The 22,141-nt window shown below is 38.5% G+C and overlaps 1 protein-coding gene across 10 annotated transcripts in view; it reads left to right on the top strand.

The window, feature by feature from the left end:
* NCKAP5 (NCK associated protein 5) overlaps positions 1-22,141 on the top strand; it is a 376,987-nt gene that overhangs the window by 329,794 nt on the left and 25,052 nt on the right. For 9 of the 10 annotated variants that reach the window (XM_066190349.1, XM_066190348.1, XM_066190347.1 and 6 more), the window contains 4 exons: positions 15,090-15,404; positions 17,546-17,682; positions 19,104-19,233; positions 21,794-21,981. In XM_066190349.1, the coding sequence (XP_066046446.1) occupies positions 15,090-15,404; positions 17,546-17,682; positions 19,104-19,233; positions 21,794-21,981 (770 nt within the window). The remainder of the gene's footprint in view (positions 1-15,089; positions 15,405-17,545; positions 17,683-19,103; positions 19,234-21,793; positions 21,982-22,141) is intronic. The other variant, XM_066190352.1, reaches the window with a different exon arrangement.

Here is a 22,141-nt window from a genome sequence, read left to right as displayed (position 1 = left end):
TATACTCAAGCTTCACACAAAACACAGCCTCAGCTTAAATAGGCTGATGAGAAGTGACTGAGAAAGTTTCAAGTCTTCTTAAATTTACACTCAGCTTTCAATAAAAAGAAAGAGGATTTCTTTTTTTTTTTTTGTTACAGATATTTCTATGTGTGAATATGCTTATTTTTCATAGTGGGTTTCCAGCAGGCATTTCATCCTTAGCAACATAAGTGAATCAAACACTTCTGGTCCAAAGCACTGAAATTCAGGGAGTACATGGAAGCCTGGGCAGTTCATCTGAAGGAATTGTTTTATTGGACTGGAAATTTTATGGTTTCAAATGTTATATTTCATATGTCACTGAGCTAGAAGGCCAGATTCATTGTATAATAAAAGGCTGATGAGTTTCGACATCAGGGGCATCACTTCCAGCAGATTTTTTCATCAAAATAACATCACTGGTAAGAATAAAATAGATTTTAACGATCTGATTAGACCTGAAGTTTCGTGTGGGTTCTCTAGAGACCAAATACTTGATAACAGGAGAATTGGTCACAGCAATCCAAAATACACCTGGGAGTTATTGGTACTGCCTTCCTACTGAAGTTGTGTGAGGAGTTAAATCCCTGAGGCAGGCTGCGGTTAGAATCCACAGTAGAAAGATTCATATTTCCTGGAAACAAATTACCTAACTGTGCATTGACCCCTGTTGTGTATTTGGAGAATTTCAAGTGAAATTCGGGGCTGGACAAAGATTATGAAGATAAATGTAGCCAGAATTCTTGAAACTCTGAAGAAGGACTTGCAACTAATATTTGTCAAATTTTCATTAGAGGTCCAGGTCAGTTGCTCTAAATGGATTCATCCAGTGTTAAATGGGAACCTTGTAGACAGAGCAAATGCCTTCAGAGACTTAAAAGGGTTTTGAAAAGTCTCTGGCTAGGTAGAGGGTTGGTCTTCCACATTATCAAAGCAACATTGAAAGTGCACTGTAGACTTTGGTGCTTTGTGCCAGAACAGAAACACACACTGAGGTCAAGGGATTCTTTTGTAGCTCTGCTGTAGCCCAGTGCTCAAATCCATTAAAGTTCTTGATAATCATCTGTCTTATGGCAGGCTTTATCATCTGCTTTCCAAGAACAACCTTTCAGAAGGGTTTTGCAGCGTAATTTAAAGGCAATCTGGTCAGAAAAAGGAAGAAACTTTTTTGATTCTTTTAAGAAACTTTTTGAGATTTGTCTTCTTTTGGGAGCATTTGGTTGAATCCCTTAGATACTTCATGTTCCAGAGATGGAGTACAGTGAGTATTTTGTATGTTTCATTGTGTTTTAAAATCCCCTCCTTTTAAGCTCTATATGCAGCAAAGTGATCAAACTCCATTTACAGTAGAAACCAGGAAAGTCCTTCACAGCAAGTTTTATAGATAAGTTGTCAGCTCCTGGATAGCAATTTTACAGATATACTGATAGCAAAGGTAGAGCATGTAACTTTGCAGATAGAAGTGGGTTTCACTTAAAATGAAATTTCAACATTACAATTATTTGTATTGACGTATCAAATGCTAAAGATGATAACCTTGGCTTTTGTATTCTGATATTGTTTTATTCAGCACCCAGTAGCCATACTATGAAATTATATATATGATAATAAGAAAACACACTTCATGAGCAGAATTTTCTATGAGAATGGCCTGCATTTTTTCCAGTGCTCCAGATAAATTTGTTTCTGGCTCCTCTTTTCTTCTTGGTTCTTATGTAGGTTTTTCGCACAAACAGATCCATTTTCTTTTCTCACCTTTCTCCTCATGTTTGTTCACCTGCATCATTTGAAACTGGTGGACACTGCTTGTGTGGTACTGCTTGTGTGGGCTCACCACAAATCCAGAGTATCACTGAGAGCTTTTCTGTATCCATACCAACAACCATTTCTAATCAACAGATCCTTGCTCCAGTGCCATCTGCCTTTTCTTTTTCTCTTGGTTTCTTTCTGAAATCTAAATCTGATGAAGACTGGAACTGAGAAATTATGTTTCACATTTCATTTCTGAATGGGCCATTTAATGTACATACTCTTAGTGCTTAGTTATATAAATTATCCAATGCCTTATTCCAAAGCCTGCTGAAAACAATAGCGGTCCCTCTGCTTGTTTAATAAGCTTGTGCCAAGTTTCCAATGAGAGAAAAAAAAAATACTGGACACCTCCCTCTGCCAAACCAAACACTTGGTTTTGTCCACAATTATGTGAACTACTAAAACTGGGTGCTTTTACTGGGGTACTAAGTAAACAGCTGTTAAATTAATGTTTTCTCGTTCTTGGGCAATTGAAATAGATGTGAAGGAAACAAACCTGATTAATGTGGTAAATACATTAAATTTGACATGCATCATCCTAAATCATGTCCATTAAGTCTGATATATTTGAGCAAACACATTTACTTTAAGGAACCCTCAAAACCTGGAGACAGATTCCGTGAGGTCTGTAATGGATTACCAAGATAAATGTAACAGGATGAGTGAGAGAGGAGAGATGGTGAGCAAACTTATCTGTGTTATAGCCTGTGCATTCAGGAAGGAGAGATGATCCACATCACTGGGGAGGGGCAAAGGGATAAGCCACAATTTGCTTAAATGCCCAGCAAATCACTGTGTGCCTCCAATGCCTGTAATGGAGAGCAATATTCAACTGATATAGTGTCTTCTCACCTCAAAAGAAATCCTCTCTTGTCATGAAGTCTCAATGCCTGAGAAAACAATTTGTCACTGTCAGCATTAATTCCTTTCATCAGGCCATTGATAGGAGTTAAGAACCATTTAGCAATCATCACTGATATAGCAGTTGTTATTCATTTACACATTTTCAGATAAAGGAAAATTGTTTGCTTTACCTTCCCCATCACCGCTCAGAAAAGCTGTGGAATTCCTAGAAGTCTCTACACGTGAGATTGTTGTCTATAAAAGTCATCAAGCAAAACCAGTTATTATTGAATCCATTTCCAGCCTGGGTCTGTTCCTATTTCACATCTGCAAAATGTTCCATTTTGATACAAGTTGTGATAAGGGATTAGATTTTTCATGTACCCCCTCTATGAGCAATGGTACAAGTATGCATGGATTTATTTGCACATCATAACAAAGCTGTTTTCCCTAGCCCTGTGTGCATGTGGAAGCTGAGAGTTTGGTCTTAGATCTGTACGTGCTAGCTGTACTGCTTAGCAAGTGTGCTAGAACCTTGAAATGGGAGTTCAGTATAGCAGATAACTTAAAAATCTGCTCACTTGCTGTGTCTAACCAGCTTCCAGCTTGGCTGTTAATCCAAAGGGTTAGGTTCCCAATTGCTAGAACAATCATGAATTGATAAATAGTAAAATAAATTGCTTACCTCTAGAAATGTTGGGATCCAAACTTGTTCATTAAAAAAAAATCAAAACAAAACAGAAAATCCTCAAAATCTAGTGCCACAAGTGTCCTGAAGGATGTGAGAGACCATCACAATCTTATTTACCATGGTGTTACTGTACAGACAGGAGGCATGTTTGAAAGTGCACAAACGGAACTGATATCATCTGGATAAAAAGCAGTTCCATTTGCACTCTGACTTACCAAAATGTCTCACTCAGTTCCTCTAAATTTATGCCATTTGCTGCCTCCATGTAATACCCCCAGATCATGTACATTTCCATGCAGTTATCAAGCACTATTCTTCCCCTTTTTTACTCCAGAATCTTCATTTTCTGATCCTTCAAGACCGTTGAAATGACCTTTGGCTGTTGCTTACGTACTTTTCTGAACCTTAGCAGCTAAAAAGTCATCACTGATGGGATATCTGGTTTAACAACTAGTAGTTGTTCATTCCTAGAACAACTGACTGTCCCGTGTGTAGAAACATCCCCTTAGGGTAGAAGTCCTGCTCAGGGACCTCATCAGACAAGTTTTCTAAATCTTCAAGGATATTGTTCTGCATCTGTCCCCTGACCAGTGTGCCATTTCTTTGGGAGGCTTTACACAACATTTAGCAGTCCCATGTTGCTGTGCTGCAATATTTGTGTTGCTGAAGATGTGGTGTGGTCCTGCTGTTGAGTTGGCCTTCCAGGGCAGTGTGCAACAGCCTTAATTACCATTCCAGGTCTTGCTCATCAGAAATACTCACACTTTTGCATAAAGCTGACTAAATATCCTTTCCTTCTGCTGAGTAGCTCTGCATGTTCTCAGTGGAATTTTGTTAAAATAAATGACTGCTTTTTTTGTGTGTGTGGTTTTTGTATGGGTGAGAAGGTGAACGAGCTACACTGCAGAACAGACAGCTGAGAGAGGAATGGCATTATGTGTGTTTGGAGCACTAGAAACAGCATGAATAGTGTCAGCTGTGCTGTGTTCTGGACTTGTTTGGCATTTGGGCATTGCTGCAGGGATTGATTTTGAAGCAATGGTCTGGAGTAGCCTATGATAACAGAGTGAAACTTTCTGTGCATTTTTCTAGTTGATACTTGTATTTTCGTGAAGATGATGGAGAACCTTGCCAATGTGAATAATAGGAAACTAACATCCATTAATGTCTTCTAATTTATGTCAGCTTACCTTCTTCAGAGTCTGGCAAAGAAAAATCATTTCTTTTTACCTTAAAGATAGTACACATAGCATTTGTCTAATTGCCAATTCTTCTACAGCTCAGCTGCAACCTACTGTCTAGCTTGTCTTCCCTCTGTGGAGAGAATTAATATTTTGGATCAACACTTCCTTTTTAGCCACAGTGATTTGCTGTTAATTTCCTTCTTTGTCATTACATCTACTCTCCCAGAAATACCAAATTTTATCACTAGAATGAGAAGTGTGTCTCTTTATGCATTATATATAGGATACAGTCTAATTATTACTCAAGATACTAAGAATCTGCTGGTCTCATTCAGGCTTAAAATGTCAATTAAACAGGATGGCTGGGTTCTGCCACTCTGAAGAGAATGCTGCTGTGTTGATTTACTGTACTTTACAGTCTAGCCCAATCTATATTAATTTTTATCACTCAAATCAGGACTGTGCCTGATTATCCTCCCTTTTACAGGATAGCACACACTGGTATTCTCTACAGCAGTAGGAGTCCTTCTGTTTGAAACTTTTTTACTTTACATGTTTTTTTGCTCCTGGCAAGGGCCATCTGTGGATGCGTGTATGAAGCTTCAGTCATGCATTTTCCATTAATTCATATACCTGAAGTACAACTGAGCCAACTGGAAAGCATTTCTAGTGAGGATGTGTTATTTTAAATATGTTTCATCCGTGCTCACAGCGACTTTATGCTCCTTTTCTACAATGAAATCCAGTATACCTTTATGAAAAACACATTTTTACCTGAATTATCAGTTAAGTTTGAGCTGTATTGGCATATGCCTTTCCAGATTCTCACTCTGAGGGTAGGATGCCTATTCCTAATTTTGTTGCTTTTTTTAAATTGAGTTTGAGCTTTGATTCATGTCTTCAGTCTGACACCTGAATTGCTGACATATTATTATGCAATTAGTTGTCATTGGAGATCATAGAAAAACAAACTCTTACAAAAAATCATTCAAAGAGAGAAATAATTCCTATACAATTAGTGCATCGTTTTTAATACTAGATTAACTCAATTTCTCACTGTTTGGACAGTTCACTGTTAGGACAGGAAAAGGAAATCAAGCAATATATTTACAATGAATAATTTCTTCTTTTCTTTAACAAGGAGAAGTGCAGTATGTTGTTTCAAAGCTGTCATCCTAATGGTGTTTTTGTAGTACACATAACGTGGCATGCATTTTTTGCAAAAACCAGAATTCCTGAAAAAAAATCTCAGTTCCTTCTGCTGGCTTCAAATCATGATGGTTTCTTACCAGCTCCTGCTTGCCTGCAGTTAGTTCTGCATTGATTCAACTGGTTTGGAGTAGCTGAACTTGGGTACCAGAATGGAAGGATTATAGTGCACCTAAAAGTTACTTAAAGCTTTGTGCACTCACTCTGTTAGTAAGTTTTCATAAATTAAGAAATAAAATCAATTTTTTCAGGTTTTTTCAGGTGTATATTTTGAGTGATTGTTAGCAGTACCCTTAAGTAAAGCCATCTGCAGGGCAAAACTAAAAAATTATTTAAAGCTTCATCTAATATTCATGTGGCTTTAATTTCAGTATTTTTTTTTACTAACAAACAAAAAGCAGTGATGTTACAGAATAAATATAGTACATTCTCTAGTGCATTTGCAAAACCCAAAGCTTCCTATGCACTTAGAAAACTGGTCCATGTCTACCAGAGACAGCATTTTTGCTTAAAGCACTATCCCTAGTCCTATCTGTTGGGAATAGAAAATCAAAGAAAGTATCTCAATGTGAGTGAAATCAAACTCCAATTTATAAGAGAGTTCCTTAACAGCAAGTAAATCAGTGCTTCCACCCCGTTATCCTTAAATGCCTCCAGCACAGTCATCAGTGGACAGAAGCCCTGCATGGAGCAGCCAAATGCTCCCCTGGGCACCATGTGCAGCCCGTGTCTCGGAGATGCTAAGTGTGACCTCTCCACTTCCCTAACTGTAGTTTAATGCAGTTATTCTTAAAATAAACCAGCTGCTTCGAACAATACCAGCAAAACCCCAATCTTGATGTTTCTTATGGGTGTTTTGCAGCTTGCTGGTAATTCCTGAACAACCTCCAGACAAGCTGCGTGGAGGTATCTCTGCACAAGCATTATTCACGGCAGGGATTGCAGGTTGGTTGTGCTCTGACTGCCAAACATTTACGTTCTTTACCCTCATGGCAACACTCCAGTGATGGAGAACTGGGATTAGCTCTGTGTTTTAATATGAAGAACTGGGGCATGAAGTAAGAGAGATAAAGGCCTGTGGGTACATGGAAGAGGCATGGCTGAGGCAGCCCTTAGCACCTGGGTAAATAACAAACCTTCCTGTCTTGGGCTTTGCTATTTACAGGCAGGATTTCTGAGAGCTGGGATGTGCCTTTCATGTTAGAAAGGGAGCATCCATCCACACCTCGAATGAGCCATCCCCAGGAAGATGTTCCCGAGACCGTGCAATTGCTGGCTCCCAACCTTCACATTTCAGGGTTCTGAGGGAAGCAGTAGGCTTTGCTCAGTGAAAAAAGCCTGGGAATGCTGCATTCCTGCATTGCAGCAGGCCTGTTGCTTACCTTGGATTCACACCTTGCTTGAGATGTGAGGACTTCTCCTTCTTCTCAGCTGTTACTCATCTATCTGTAACTTTCTCAAAGATAGTTGCAAAGTTGTAAGGCTTTGGGGATATACAGCCAGAAAAAAGGAATAGCTCCCCAAAGAGTTTCTAGGCTGGCCTCGTTGACAGCCAGGCTGCACCCGGTCTTCATTTAATTGCCTTTTATACAGAGCTTCAAGCTGCTCTTCAAACAAATTATAAGTCTCAATATATCTTTTCTATCAGGACTAAAGTAGTATCTATTCCTAATATCCTGTCTCCTGAGAACAGTGAGTAGATTTTGAGAAAGAAAATTCAACAGCATAATAGAAGAGAGATAATTCCAGGTGCCATTGGTTGTGGGACTTCCCTGGATGGAAAACTGCATGTACACCTTTGTATTTACAGAGGTGTCAAGCAGCAAATTTAAAAAATTATCCAAGCTCTTTCTCCAGCTCATTTTGTCCCCTTTAACAGCCCTATTCCACATAGCTTTTCACCATTACAAGCATGCAGGAACCAGATCTAAATGCCTGGAGGAAGATAGGAAACAGTTGTTGAAAAAAAAAAAGGCCCATAGATAACTGCTAAATTGGAGAACAAGATCGTTAGTATTCTCTAATAATTAAAACTAATCTTTTGAGTTACTAGTAGAAATGTATTTTAAGATGGGACTGGAATTAAAGTGAGGCAGCAATTATCTGTTTCAACTCAAAAAATACACTTCACATGGAATTGTGGTCATGGAAAACTGTGAAGACAACTGACAATTTATTGGATAAATGACATATTGAAGTTTGTCGGTTTTGCAAAATAAAGTGTGCCTAGGAAGAAAATAGAAAGAGCACTGAATAAGATGGTTTTATTTATTTAGTTTATTGTTATTATAAAGAGGCATAAATTGTAATCCCAAATTCAAGTAACCATGAATGAAGTTCCATCATTTGAAAATACACAGCACAATCCTCCTCCAATTTATCCTTGCTTAGTATATGTTTGATGTAATCCCATGCCAACAGTGCAGTACCCATGGGAGTGCAGGGCTGTTAAAACTTGGATCTTTTCTAGTCCTACCTTGGATAGCCTTTGGGTTTTTTAATTTTGCACATTAATTGTACCTAAGACCTACACAGAAAACAATAATGCACTCATCTTTGACCGAGTGGATCAAATTATAGTGTAAACCCAGAAGGAATAATCTACTTAAAATTGACAATGATTTGGCAGAAATACATTTTCTTCTTTTTGTGGTTGCTTTAGCATTGCAGATGAAGAGAAGGATGTGCAAATAAAGAGATCTGTTTTGCCATCTGCAGTTTAACTTCTTCCTGCCAATGCCACATGTAGCTTAAAGATGTTTATTAACTTTTGAAAGAATTTTGCAGGGACCTATCAACATTTGAAATATCCTTCTGAAAAGAAAAAAAAAGCAAATCTATTAATTTTTAATTTGGCATGTTTCAACATGCTAGGGAAAAACTATACTCCCTTTGTGTTCCAGAAGAAAGCCAGTACACGTTATCTGGTTCCCCATGACAGCGTAGTGGAAACTCGTGAACTTTCTAATGCAAAGGAAGGTAATTTGTTAGAATTTGTGTATTCTTCTACTGATGGGAACCACGTCCTTCCATTTTTAATGTCCTAGGTACTCCTTGAAGAAGGCCTATTCAGTGTTATTTACCTCTCAAAACCTGTCAAGGCTTGAGTCTGTACTTTTGAAGACAGCTTGCTGGAAATTTCCCAGCGAAACTGTTCTTGATACAGAGCTATTTTTGACTGATATTTTTTTCCTGAAAATGCCTGCTTTCTGTGGAGAATTCTGGTGGTTACTTAAAGATTTTAGCTGAAACTTCTGTCAATCATGTGCAGTTTTGTAGGCCAAAACTTGAAAATTTATGTGAGGAATATCTCAAACCAGCTGTAGTGGTGAGCACAGGGGAGGATTCCACATTTTTCATGAGGTGGGATGCTTCTGTTAAAGAAAATATGTCCCTGTGCTACTAGTATTATACCTAGAAAGCCTGATGTAATCAGAACTATCTGCAATCCTTCTGACATAAAACACATTTGTCATTTTTGTTGGTGTTTATTTTTAATGTTAAGATAGATTTGCCATCAAGTTTAAGTAACATCAAGACTTCTGTAACTTTGCCACCTCCAAATAGAAATTGTTTATGTATCATTTGAAGTAGAAATAGGGTCTATTTGCAGTAATTGCATCTGATATCTGTCAGTGTGTTTCATAAGTAACATCATGGTGGGGAATGGCTGAGGTTATTGAGCTGCTTCTGGAAGTCTCAATCCCCTCAGGCAGCACTAAGAGGCAGCTGCCTCTGTCCCTCATGGCACAAGTGAGTAGAGAGGCAAACCTACACTTAAAACACAGTAGGACCTATAATTATTTCTTCTCCAGCCTGTGAGTCCTTCCCTCTGTGCCACCATCCAGAAATGTCTCCTTTTGTTCCGCCTAATTCGAAGTAGGTGAATTGCCTGCCCATTTTGAGTGATGCTGGGCATGCACATATACCTGTTTAATAGGACTGCTGATTGATGCCCTGTTGAACTCTGTGGGTAAAACTTGGCGTCTTGTGGTTTCTGTAAAGATTTTTATGGGTTATTCAAGAATCAAAGAAGAACTCACATATTGTTTTAAACAGGTGGTCAAAATAACCATGAGTTATTTTATAGACTTCTCAGCAGTGTAGCAGTTCCTATGTAAAGTAGGACTTGTATGTGATTTGTGAACAGACTAAGCATCTATGAAACTCATTTAGGATACAACATAAAAAGGCTTTATTAGAATGTGAATCTTTGCTTTATCTGAAGAAACATTATGAAACACTCCCCAGTTATTCAGTTAAAGGTTTGTTTGCAATAACATGTGGCATTATATCCACCTTAGCAAAAGCATGTTTTCACATTATTGAATGAAAGTGTAATCAGATCAGTGTTTAAATGATACCTCACCATCTTATGTCTTCTCTCTTACGAAATTCACGAATCCTCTTCATTATGTGCTAGGACTCATTATGTGCTATGTTCAACTTTAAAAAGACTAAGATGTCCCTAATCTAAAAGTGGGATGGATTTTTGCTTATTTTGAGCAATACCCTGTTTTACACCCATCAGTGTATAACTTAACCAGGGCTGGACCAACATTTCCTATGCTGTGCTGGAAGCAATTCCCTTCACAGTAGCTGTTCTATACTTTCTTTTATAGCTTTTCCCCCAAATTGATTTTCTTTTCACATGCTTTGTATGAAAAGAGGAGCAGAGAAGGGTGCTGTGTAACTGCAAAAAGCAGCATGGTACCAGCTCAGAAAATACAGAAACTCGCTCAGAAATCAGAGTGAGAGCTCCTCTCACCCTCATGGTGACCCAGAGCAGCGCTTCTGAAGGAACACAAAAGCAGGGTCAGCACTCAGCTTCCCTGGGTATTCTCTTCCAGTCTCCAATGAATTTTGTACCAAGGATGCTTTCTGAGATAGAGGTGATGTGTTTCTGATGTCTTTGTGGCAAGAGTTTCAGAAGAAATAAAAAAAAAAAAAGTTTGAAGTATAATTAGGTTTAATGATTTGTTTCTGGTATTTAAGATGCATTTTTAAATTATCTATGCTCAGGAGAATGCCCTAAAATACTTCAATGAATTCTAAGCTGTCAGTTCTTACCAGTGGGGTATGTTTACTTCTAACTCTTTAATTTTTGCATTTCAGAGGAAAATGTAAAAAAACCCTACAGAATGAGCTGCTGGATTTCTTTTCCCCAGTGAAGATCTGGTTTTTAGAATCCCTGATACCTGCCAGCCTGAGTGCATGTCCCTTTCCTACTCTCCTCTTGTCCAGACCCTCAGAGTGGTGCAGAGTTTTCACAGATCCTTTTTATTCCATCTCTGATTTGGGTGCTGGCTCTGTGTTGGAGAGACCTTGGTGATCTACTGATACCAGAAAATGTTGGTAAAGCACCAACGATGATGCAATATTGCAAAGCATTGTCCAGCTGTACAAATTACCTTGGTGTCAGCTGATGTAGGACATGAACCGCAGGATCTTCTCGCATGTGAAAATACTAAATTTGAAAATTATTGAGAAATAGTTCAGAAAACTTTCAGAAAAATTTCCATGCAATGTAAACCCTTTTTCTTTTCCTGTGGTTAAGAGGCTTCACAACATTAAAGGTCTTTCTCAAATTTTCCATTGAGCTCTTACAACACCCTGTCATCAAAAGATTCAAAAGATGTAGTCAGGAGTTCTGTAACCTCCAGGAAACGTCTGTAAATTCTTCCTTGTTTCTGTTTACAGTTTGGAATTGTTCATCTACAGGAGGACTTCCAGGGACTTTGTTTTAGGTCCAGACTCAAATGCCCATGATGAGAGGGAGGGAAGGGGTTATTTCAGTATTTCAGACTTTTGATTCTAGTCTGATTATTCAGAGAAATGGCTGATGATGAGTCTGTTGGTGTCCACGATGAAGCCAGTACCATTCTGTGAGCTTCTTTCTTCCCTGGCAAAGAAAGAGGAGGGGGGAAAAAAAATCAGAAACAGGCAAGGAATTTGGCTGGTATGCCAGGAGGAATTCTCAAGCAAAAGTAATTAAGCTCATATATAACTCTTTCCAGACTTTAATGTTTCACGGAGTCATTTTTCATCTACTGAGTGGTACTGTCACAGCACCAGAGATTTAACTTTTACATATTTTCATTATGTAGTCTTGTGCAGCTCTTGCTGATAACAGTAATTTGAAGTGTCAGTGCAGCTGATGAAATCAGATGGGCCATGAAGCTGTTTGAAAGCTGTCACTGGGATGTATAAAGTATTTTTTTTTATTTTGCAGTTGCTTCATAAAAATTTAAAAACAACGCAGGAAAATGTGTATTCGTTCTTTCAGTAATACAAATTGCCCTAAAAGATACTTTTTTATTTGTATTATATAGCTTTAGGGGGAATTAATTACTTTCAGTAATGAAAAATTAAAATTGACAAAGAATTTTGTGGTTTCCTCTGGCTTTAGGACTAGGTGTTTGAGGATTGTTCAACATAGCCGAGTCACAGAATTTTCCAAAAATCTGTCTTTAAGTGTCACAACAGGAGCTGCCAAGCTTTGAGCACTTTGAAAACCAGACCCTTTTGTGGTTTTTCAGAACTAAAAACTGAGCTGGGTGAGCTGTTCTAAAAATCTGTTTTCCACCTGGTATATTTCCTTTATCATGGAGAAAGTCTCTATGAAGGAAGACTAGAATTGATTAAAAACTATTTTTCCTTTTAATTAAATGTGATACCACTGGTGCGCTCCTCCATCACTCTCCCAATTATTTTGGAAACAGCAGGAGACTGTATATTCTGGGAAGTCTGGCCCTCAGTATTCATTTCTTTTGATTCTTTGCCATTGTTTTCGTGGTCCATTCCTCGATGTACACAAGGTAATGGTGGGCAAGAGAAGAAGCATTTCAAGAAACACACCTTCAGAAGGTAAAAGTTTCTGTCTTCCTGTTCTCTCTTAGCCAAGGCTGTAGTTTTGCTTTTTGATGAACATTTTGATGCTGCTCAATCCTCCTGTAATAATTAGGAGGGAATGACTTTTTCATTTCCTAGAGAATGGTCAGAGAGGAAACAACACTGCAAGGTCTTTCAGAGTCCCTGCGGAAATGGATTGCGGACCAGGTCTCACATTGACCATACAGACAGGACGGGGGAGACTCCTCAGAACACTTCTGTGTTCTTTTATGTGGTGTTTTCAGTTTATTCCATGTCTCTGCTGAAGAACTCTGCCTCTCCAACACCACCAGTGTTGCACAGATGTCTTTTGGTTAAGAGGCAGATATCAGAAGTCCTTTTTTATTCTGTATTTCCCTTTATTTGCCAGCTCTCTAACCAACAGTCTTTAGTTGAAGAATTGCCTGTCCACGAGCTAACATGCTGTTTCAGCTTCAGAAAATGGCAAGGGCAACACCTGGCATTTTAAATTGCTTTTCCACACTCCCACTTCTATCTAGGTATTTTGCTATTCAAGAACAACAACAAAAAAACTTAAGAGAAAATACAGCTAAGAGGGTTCAGTAGATGGGATACGTCCTTTTCATGCAGCAGGACCAAATATAATTCTCTTTTTTTTCTTCTTGTTCCTGGAAAACCGTCAGCAGCTTCGAAAATCATTATGACATGTTAGCTTTAAAATATGATGGAAAATGTAGGCATGGCTTCCATACCTTGCCTCATTTTACCTATGGAGAGAAATTATTGGCATGCAGTAATCGTGTGGGGGAAATCAGAGTCACTTTTTGCCCTTTCAGAAGAATGCAAAGAGCATTTGCTGCTGCTGCTGCTCAGCCAGGCCCTGTAAGGTTCAGGTGCTCAGTAGGACTTTCAGTCCTTCTTTGATCCTGAGTGATGAGAATAATGCAAAGAGGACCACATTTATAAATATATATAAATATAGGCTATATTATATAAATATAGGCTGCTTCTCCTTTCGCAAGAACCATGAAATAGAAATGCATATTTAATTTTTCTGTAAGTAGTTTCTTACTTGTTATCAAGAAAGGCCCGTTGAGATGAAGATATTTAACAAGAATGACCATAGTAATGTTCTTAGTTCAAAAACAAATGGGCAAAACCCGTAGGGGAGAAATATTTTCAAATTTTTGAGAGTGTTAGAAACACTGCAGAGGAAAAAATAGTGAAAATTACTTGACAGAGCACTGCTAACTACAGCAGACTTTAATAACAAATGGACATATCATAAAAAAAAGAAATCAATACTCAGAAACACGTAAAATAGAGATGGAGAAGATATATTAGGCCATATTCTGCATCTCCTGCTAGAGTAGAATTGTTCACTGCAGTCTATCTTCAGTCTAGTGTAGCCTTAAATTGTTCAAAGCAAAGGAAATTCCTCTGCTTCCTTTGGGATTGTCTGCCACAGACTTAAGATCTTGCTGTCAAGGGATGTTTCCAGACATTTAACCTAAATTATGCTCATTTTCCAACCATTAGTGCTGAAGTTCCCTCCTTGGTGTTTATAGCTCTCAGAAGGACTTCGCCATCACAGTCTCTTCAACATTGTTTGCCCATTATAGAAACAAAAGAGAAGTCTCTGGAAACTGATAGAGAGGGCAGGGGGTTGCCTGTGCATGCTGGTTGCTCAAATAGCAGTGTGCACACAGCTACACTTGCACCTTTCCCTGTTCCTTGGTTCCTACAGCATCTTTCCAAGAGGATGAATAAGCTGGAGGGCTGTGGGAGACCATACTGCTCCCAAACAAAAATGTACTAAAGGTATCCCTGCCTGGCATTGTGTACACTTACCTAAACTGGGACATGCAGAACCAGAGTGGGACAAGGTCAACAAAGGCATGGCTGTTGCTGTCCAAGATTTTCAGGATGCTCTGAGACATGGGTATCTCTAAGAAAATTCTGTAAATCTTAATTTTGTGTAAGATTACATGATACATTTTGGTTAACACCTTCTCGTGTGAGAAACAAGTAGCAAAACACAGGTGTGGAGAGGCCAAACCTTTGTGGAATGTGGGTTTATGTTGGAAGAAATGTATTACACTGCTCCATCCCTCACACTGATACTTTCCAGACATTCTATGGGCTTTCAAGCTAAATGATTTTAAAATTCCATCTGTAATGGCTTTCCAGGACCTGCCCCACTTACCCATTATCACACTGTTGCTCCAAATCAAGCCAGTGTCAATGTTTGGGCACTTGCTTATTTTCACTGCATCTCAACAGGGCATTTCCTTGTATTCAGTTACACGAAGTGTCAAAAGTGTTCCAGTGGCAGGTAACAGCACGCTCACAAAGTGCTAAATGTTTCCCTTGCCTCCAAACCTTCCCTTTAAGACGCCCTTTTTTCCCTCTAGATCCTTTCCCTGACTTTAAATACCTTCAGCTCCATCCCATCACCCCAATTTCCTGTGCCTTAGAGTCTTGCTGCCAGATGAGGACGCTGGACAGCGGGATCGGAACCTTCCCCCTCCCTGACTCGGGGAACCGCTCGACGGGGAGACACATTTCTAGGCAAGAGTCAGCCTTGGAAACTGGAGTCTTTGCAGCATCCCAGCAAGTTCCTCTTCCAGCTCCTTCAGTAAAAGCCAAAACCCTTGAGCGAGAAGTGCCTTTGACAGCTAAGAGCCAGGAGTCTGTGGAAAGCGTAATTAGTCACTCAACATCTGATCCGGCCATGACTGCCAAAGGTATACGACCTTTTCAAAGTCGCCTTCCCAAACCAGCTTCCTCAGGTAAAATGTCAATTGCACTGAAAATCACATTATTTCTGCCTTGGCCTCTGTTTTGATTAGCAGAAATGCTGTAATAATGGCAGTTGATAACAGAAATGTTAAATGCGGAGCAGAAGATACTCTTCTTATGAATGCGTAAGGTTAACAAGTTTGTGACCTGAGCCATATGGAGATTTTGTTAAACAAAATGCTGATCTGAGAAAGAAAAATGAGTTTAGTACTTAAAGCCTTTGCTCAAGAAACAGTACTTGAAGAAAAAACCCATATGCTAGCCTTGGAAGTTGACTTGAAAAAGAATAAGGATGTTTAGCAATATTCAGGATCAGAGTGTACAAAGTACAAAGCACAGTCATGTTGCGACATAGAAGAGATAAATTCATAAAGACTTGCTTTTGATACTGGATTTGAACTAGAAACTCATTTGGCCTCAATGCATAAATTCTGTCCCACTGAATATATGGCCTTGACCTCAAACAAGGCTCTCATTACTTCACTACATCATACAAACACATTTATATATATGAACATAAAATACCTGACTTTCACTTATGAGCTATGTGTGTGTTTAAGCTATAAAACAAGAGCTGACAAAGGTATAAAAGGTCTGGCAATCCATCAAAGCTCCAGAAAATAACTTTGTATTAGTAAATAGTTCCATTGAAGTCTGTGCATTTTTTATAAACAAACATTAACTATTTATATAAGTTTTTGGAAGGCTTTAGAGTTATTAATATATATGTTAATAGCATTAAAAGTCATATAGTGTTAACAATAGAAAAATTTTGATAGCACAACAGGTACAGCAGAAAGCATAGTAAAAGTGATTAGTTTAATGAGGAAGGGTATTTTTTATCTTGACCTCATTTATTTGGGTTATGGTGATTAGCACTTTATCAGTCCAGTTATTGCTTCTGCAAAAGTTGTGAGTATTTAACTTGCATAAATCTGTATCATTCTATAAGAGACATTCTGTGTAATTAGCATGTAAGGTTAAATATCAAGTCTGAGATTAATTTAACGCCATCAAATATATGTTCTGCTAATGAACTGACATATATTGAATCTAGGAGGAAAGAAGCCTCTCTTATATGTCCATACGATGCATAACATAACATAATCTTAGAACTCAGTTGATTTAGCAATATTCCCATTGCAGTATTGTAGTGGTATAATAGACTGCAAACACACATTGTATGCTCTATTGTAGACTCCCCTGCCTGTTTCAAATCAAAGCTAAATAAAAGATATTATAATACTTATTATATTTTAAATAAGTGTACTGTTAATTAATGGTACAGCTGAGAAGGATTCAGAAGAGAAATCTTAGTTATAGATTATGTGCTACATGCTTGAATGGCCACATGTGTGACCTCAATTCAGCAGCGTGTTATAGAGTAGGGCCCATGATTAAACACTGTCATTATAACAAATTGAACAGAAACTGCAAGCATTGAATTGCTTCATAAGAAGTCAGTAGCAGTAAGATTGTTCTGATCTTAATGCTAATATTCACTGCACCAACCTTGTATGGTTTGTATCTTAATTAAATTGTCATGAAGAGATGTTACAAAAAAGTAGTATACATCAGATGATGGGGTCAGCTCATTCTTTACTAGACTATCTTCATTCAATTCTTCTCTCCCTCACTTTCTCATCCAAATTACAATTATCACTTTATTTCATATGCACCATAGATCTTCTTTGATGTTCTGATTTTACATAATGCAAATATAGCAAATAAAAAAGCTGGCTTCCTGCTAGAAAGGTACTTCCAATTATATTTATGTTAAAAGATTGTTCTCTGAGAACATAAAATAGAAGAGAAGGTCCTACAATGCCTAAAAGTAGTTATTGAATGTTGTTTCTTTGTTGAAAGGGTATATATTTTACAACTAATGAAGGGATTTAAATTCATGCTTTCCTCTTCTCTTGTTAACTGGAAAAGGATTTGGATGCAGTTCTGCCACTTTAGTTAGAACTATTCCAGTAAGTTAGTACGTTGTTCCTTTGAGTAGTAAAATATTATTGGACATAATGAAAGTATCACAATTTGCCCCCAGTTTTTACTGGATTATAATTGACAGACTATCATGAAGATGCTGATGAGACCTAGAATTTAAATAATGTCTCCCTTAATTCAGGAATAATTAACCTTGCAAAGCAAAGTGAACAAGAAGCAAGTTCTGTGACCTCTGCCTCATTAGAGCACACCGAAGAGACTGTAGAAAATAGAAAAGTTCTTCCAGAGTGGACCCCCAAGAAAACTACTAAAACAAAGGTATAAGCTGTGGCATCTCTTAAATGAGATGGGTATTGTGACCAGTGTTGAGGTATCAGTGTTTCAATGGCCAGTGGTTTAATATGGTGTGCAGAGTAACTAACAATCTAATACCTGCATTTACTTCCTTACCCTTCTTTCGCTGTCTCATTATTTATCAGTAATAATGATACAGCACCTAAAGGTTCTTTGTCTGCCTGTTATAGACACGTTTTAATTAAAATCCTCTCAGGCACTTTTAGAAAAGGAAATGGAGACCTTTTACCCTGTTCTTCACTTCTAGAAAGTTGGTATTGTTTGTTGCTTTTCATGAGATTCGGGTTGTTTTTTTCCCCATGACTAGGCTTCCTTGTCTGTATGGCTGTGTAGTGTGAGAGTTTGAGAGGAGCTGGGGAAGTATTGTGAACAGGAAAATACTCTTCTAACATGTTTCTTGGAGGTTTTCGGGCTACAGCTGACCTGCAATCTCTAATGCTGAGCATTCCTGGCTGCATGCAGGTATCCTCAGCTCTGGCTCCCTCTCCACGAGTCTGTGGTTCCTAACAAAGGGATGTCCTTCTGCATCAGTTAAAAACTGCAGCATGGATGGAAAGATGGGGAAATTATTCTTCCTCTTAGAGAAACAGAATTAAAATCTCACTAGAGCCACTGATAGGCAATGGGAGTAGGGGTTGTGGGTGGTAGTTTTACATGCCATTACCCCAACAGTATCAGGCTTAGCTTCCCCCTGCCTGATTTGGGGGGTTTATTGTACTGAGCTGCTGCTCCTGGATGGTTTGAGCCTTCAGGCCTTCCATGATTAGAAGCTGTTCAGAGCTGTCAGTGTTCCTCTTTATTCCCAGAAGAAAATCAATAATACTGCTTCCTGGAAAGAGCTGGCAAAGGAATCAGCTGGGAACTAAGGGCTCTCCAGTACTGTAATAATAGTACCAGGAGAAGGGACATGAATTTAGGAAACAGTTTGGATTTACTGGTGTAGAAATGTTGTAATGTCTCCTGGCCATCCTAATTGTCTCTAGAATTTCTTGCAGCAAACTATTTGTGGTATGATAATGTTGCATGTTACAAGCAGACTGTATTAAACATACTTAAGAGCTTCTAAAATTGAACTTGGTGGATAAAATTATCCAAAAATGTTGGTAGAATTGAAAAAAACGTTACAGTGGGGGGGAAAAAAAAGTTAAAATATGGTTTGTTTCTGTCAGACTGTGTCAGGGGACGTAGCAGGACAAGAATGGGTTATTTCCCCCACATCAGAGTGATGATTACTGGTTAGGGGTTAGACTGGTAATGCAGACTTTACCAGCTGACCTGTTTATACTGCATGATGAATATAAAATGTGCTACTCCCAATACTATCTTCAGCATTATTTTGATATATTTGCATTATCTGACTTGCTGCCATGCCCTTCTTTGTGTAGGACACGGCTCTAAGGGTGTGTACATACTCAGCAAGCAGCACTGACAGTGAGCCAGAGCCAGAGTACAAAACCAGTTATTTCAGAGCTGCAGAGGAGACTCTTGTGGAGTTAACAAAGAACAACAGACAAGGTAATTGAAAATTTGTACATAAAGATGTATGTCCCTCAACCCCACACTGACTCAGCAGCAGATGGTGTCCTTCATTGAACTTTCTGTCTAGATTTCACTTTCTAACCCCAAATCTTTCTTCAGTCTGATTTTCCATTAACTTTTTATTACCTTTTTCCTTTTATTATGTGTTAATGCTTTTTCCCCTCTTCCACAGTTTTTGCTGGTGAGGGCTTAACTTGTAGGTTTTTATGCATAAATCTCTGCGGTGCAAATAAAAATAATTCCATTATTACAAAATTGAAAGGTGACTATAAATACAGTTTTCTTTTTTTCTTTTCTATTATGCAGCCAGTTGAAATAATGCAGCGATCAAGGCCACAGTTTCCCAACCTCTGTATCAAGGTGATGTTGGTTATGGTGCTACAGTGAACTCTCCCTCTTTTTCCTCTCTGTATATACTGCAGCTTTCAAGTGAGAAAGCTTTTAGTGAGAATTGATGGCAATTCGGAATTTACTGAATTCCAGTGGATAAAAACACATTAAGTGAAATTCTTGAGATAATAGTTTTCTGGGTGTTTAATAACCCGGGAAATTGCTGCCTTGTCTTGACCACCAGCCTGCTGCGCTCGGAGCCACCTTCCAGTGCAGATGTGTGCCCTAGGTGGTTCTGTCCTTGTCCTTGCAGCCCATGGATCCCCTTTTAGGGGGAAAATTCTGGCCAGGGCAAGGTCCTGGCAGCACCCTGAGAGCTGATGCTCTTTGCAGCCCCAAGCCTGGCCTGGCAGGGATCAGCACCTGCAGCACCAGCACCACGGTGATGATGCCCTGGAGAACACCATGGGCAACATACCGGATGCTGTGCTCTTCAGTGCCTCTAACATTTGGCATTTCCATAGCGAATCCACTGCTTGGGATTCCGTGGGAGAGAGCAGAATGGGAAGCTGGGACCATTTATTTACATTGCTGCCGCAGCTTTGTGGGTTTAATCTGCAGAAAATATTGCAAGTCATTTTAGTCAGCCCGTAAATGCTTCTTTTTACAGATTTTGCTTTTTACAAACCATATTTTAATGCAATAAATGTGGGGTTTTTTTTAAAGAGGTAAATAAGCTTTTTTCTTTCCTGCATTCATCACAATTTGCAAAAAAAACAAAAAAAGAAGATTTTTATCATGTGTTAGCAGTTGCTTCAAATGGCAGCAGATTCCAAGTTTAATGATATCTGAGTATGACTTGGGGTGACCATTTTACATAGAGATTCATTAATTTTGTGTATATGCATCCCTTTTGAGCCAGTAAGAGAATAAAATATGTGATTATGATTGAGACAAATAGAAGATTATGACACATTATTGCAAAAGTATTTCTGCTGTGCTCATTCCTCATAGTCAGGGTTTCTGTTCTGCGCTCTCTAAATGCCATTCTCACATGGTATTAACAGCCATACTTTATCCCATTCTGTGTTCAAAGGTCTCAGTGCCTTTATGCACACAAGTGATATAACCTCAAAACATCCACATGAGGCTGGGGCAGGGGCTCCAGCAAACCAATCCACAGAGAATATTTTTGTATGGATAGATAATTACATTTATTAGCTGAGTCCCCAAACTCACTGGTTGCACAATTATAATGTTGGAGTGATTTTCGTTTTCCATTTATGAGCGGGGAACAGAAAGACTGAGTACCCAATGCAAAGGCTATTAAAAGTCAATGATAAGACTTTTGTTGATTTAATGGGCCTAGCATGAGATTCCCAGTGTGTTGCCCAATGTTACAGAGAAGGTCAGTAGAGTATCAGGGAATATGCCAAAAATTCCAGATCCTTCTCTTCCAACCATGAGAGTGTTTTGATTTCAATCTCATAAATTGGTTCTACCCTGATTCTGTTAGAGGCCTGGGAGGCAGACATTCTCCTAAGGCTGTAGGTTATAAGGCAGAAATGAAGTTTGTGTAACGAGAAGTGTGAGGAAAGAGCTTAATGTTCACATAAACATCTGTCTCCTGAGTGCTTTCATGAAGCTGCAGAAAATTCCCCTGGTTTTATTTTGTTCTTCTGAATGAGCTTTCAGCCTTGGACTTTGGAAACCAGGGCTTTATTCCTGATGTTGTTGTGCTACAGCAGGATCTAAAGCAAGCACCACTTTCTTACCTTATTTGTGTAATTTTTTATTCGTTAACTAAAAATGTAGTGAAAAGGAAAACTCCCAAGTACAGCCAAACTGAAGGGCATGCTAAAGGAACTTAGCACATCTGCCATGTAAGTCTATTAAAAGAGAAGAACAAAACCTTGCTGCAAACAATTCAGTGGGAAGATCCCCCAAATTAACCATCTTGTCTGTAACTTGAAAAGAAAGGAAATTAATTCTGTCTGTCTCGTACCATCTCCTCCAGCTCAAACAGTAAGTGTGAACACTCCCCTGTGAATGCATTGGAGAATTAGAAAATAGTATTTTTAATGTTTCTATTGCATTGAATTTCAGGTACCTTAAAAAAACAATTTAAATACATTTTAAAATTGTAAAATTGCATTAAAATCTATGTAGACTGTCATAATGATATTATCTGTTGCATCTCTTGCAGCTGTGCAGGAAAAACAAAGTCAGAGAAGGTCGTTTTTGGGGAACCCAATGTCGATTTTGGATTTATACCAACACAGTCTCTATGGCCATTTTGGAGAGGATGGACCTGAACAATTAGCACATTACAGTTTAATTGAGCATCTGAGTGGAGCTTCCAGTAAAGACAGCAAGAGCAAGGAGAGCCCAAGTGTGAGTTACTGTAATTTCCATATTACTTCTCATTTTGTTCATTATTATTTTTTTGTTTTCCCCTTTTGTTTTTTCCCTCAGTATATGATTGATTACTAAAACCAAGCAGAGTTGAAAAAACCAGTATGACCTGCAGAAGAGTAAAGATCTGAATATTTTT

This window comes from Chamaea fasciata, unplaced genomic scaffold (genome assembly GCF_029207755.1).
Source record: "Chamaea fasciata isolate MVZ Bird 193981 ecotype frontalis unplaced genomic scaffold, bChaFas1.0.hap1 SCAF_8, whole genome shotgun sequence".
NCBI lineage: Eukaryota > Metazoa > Chordata > Aves > Passeriformes > Sylviidae > Chamaea > Chamaea fasciata.
This window is presented reverse-complemented; position numbering and strand designations above follow the sequence as displayed.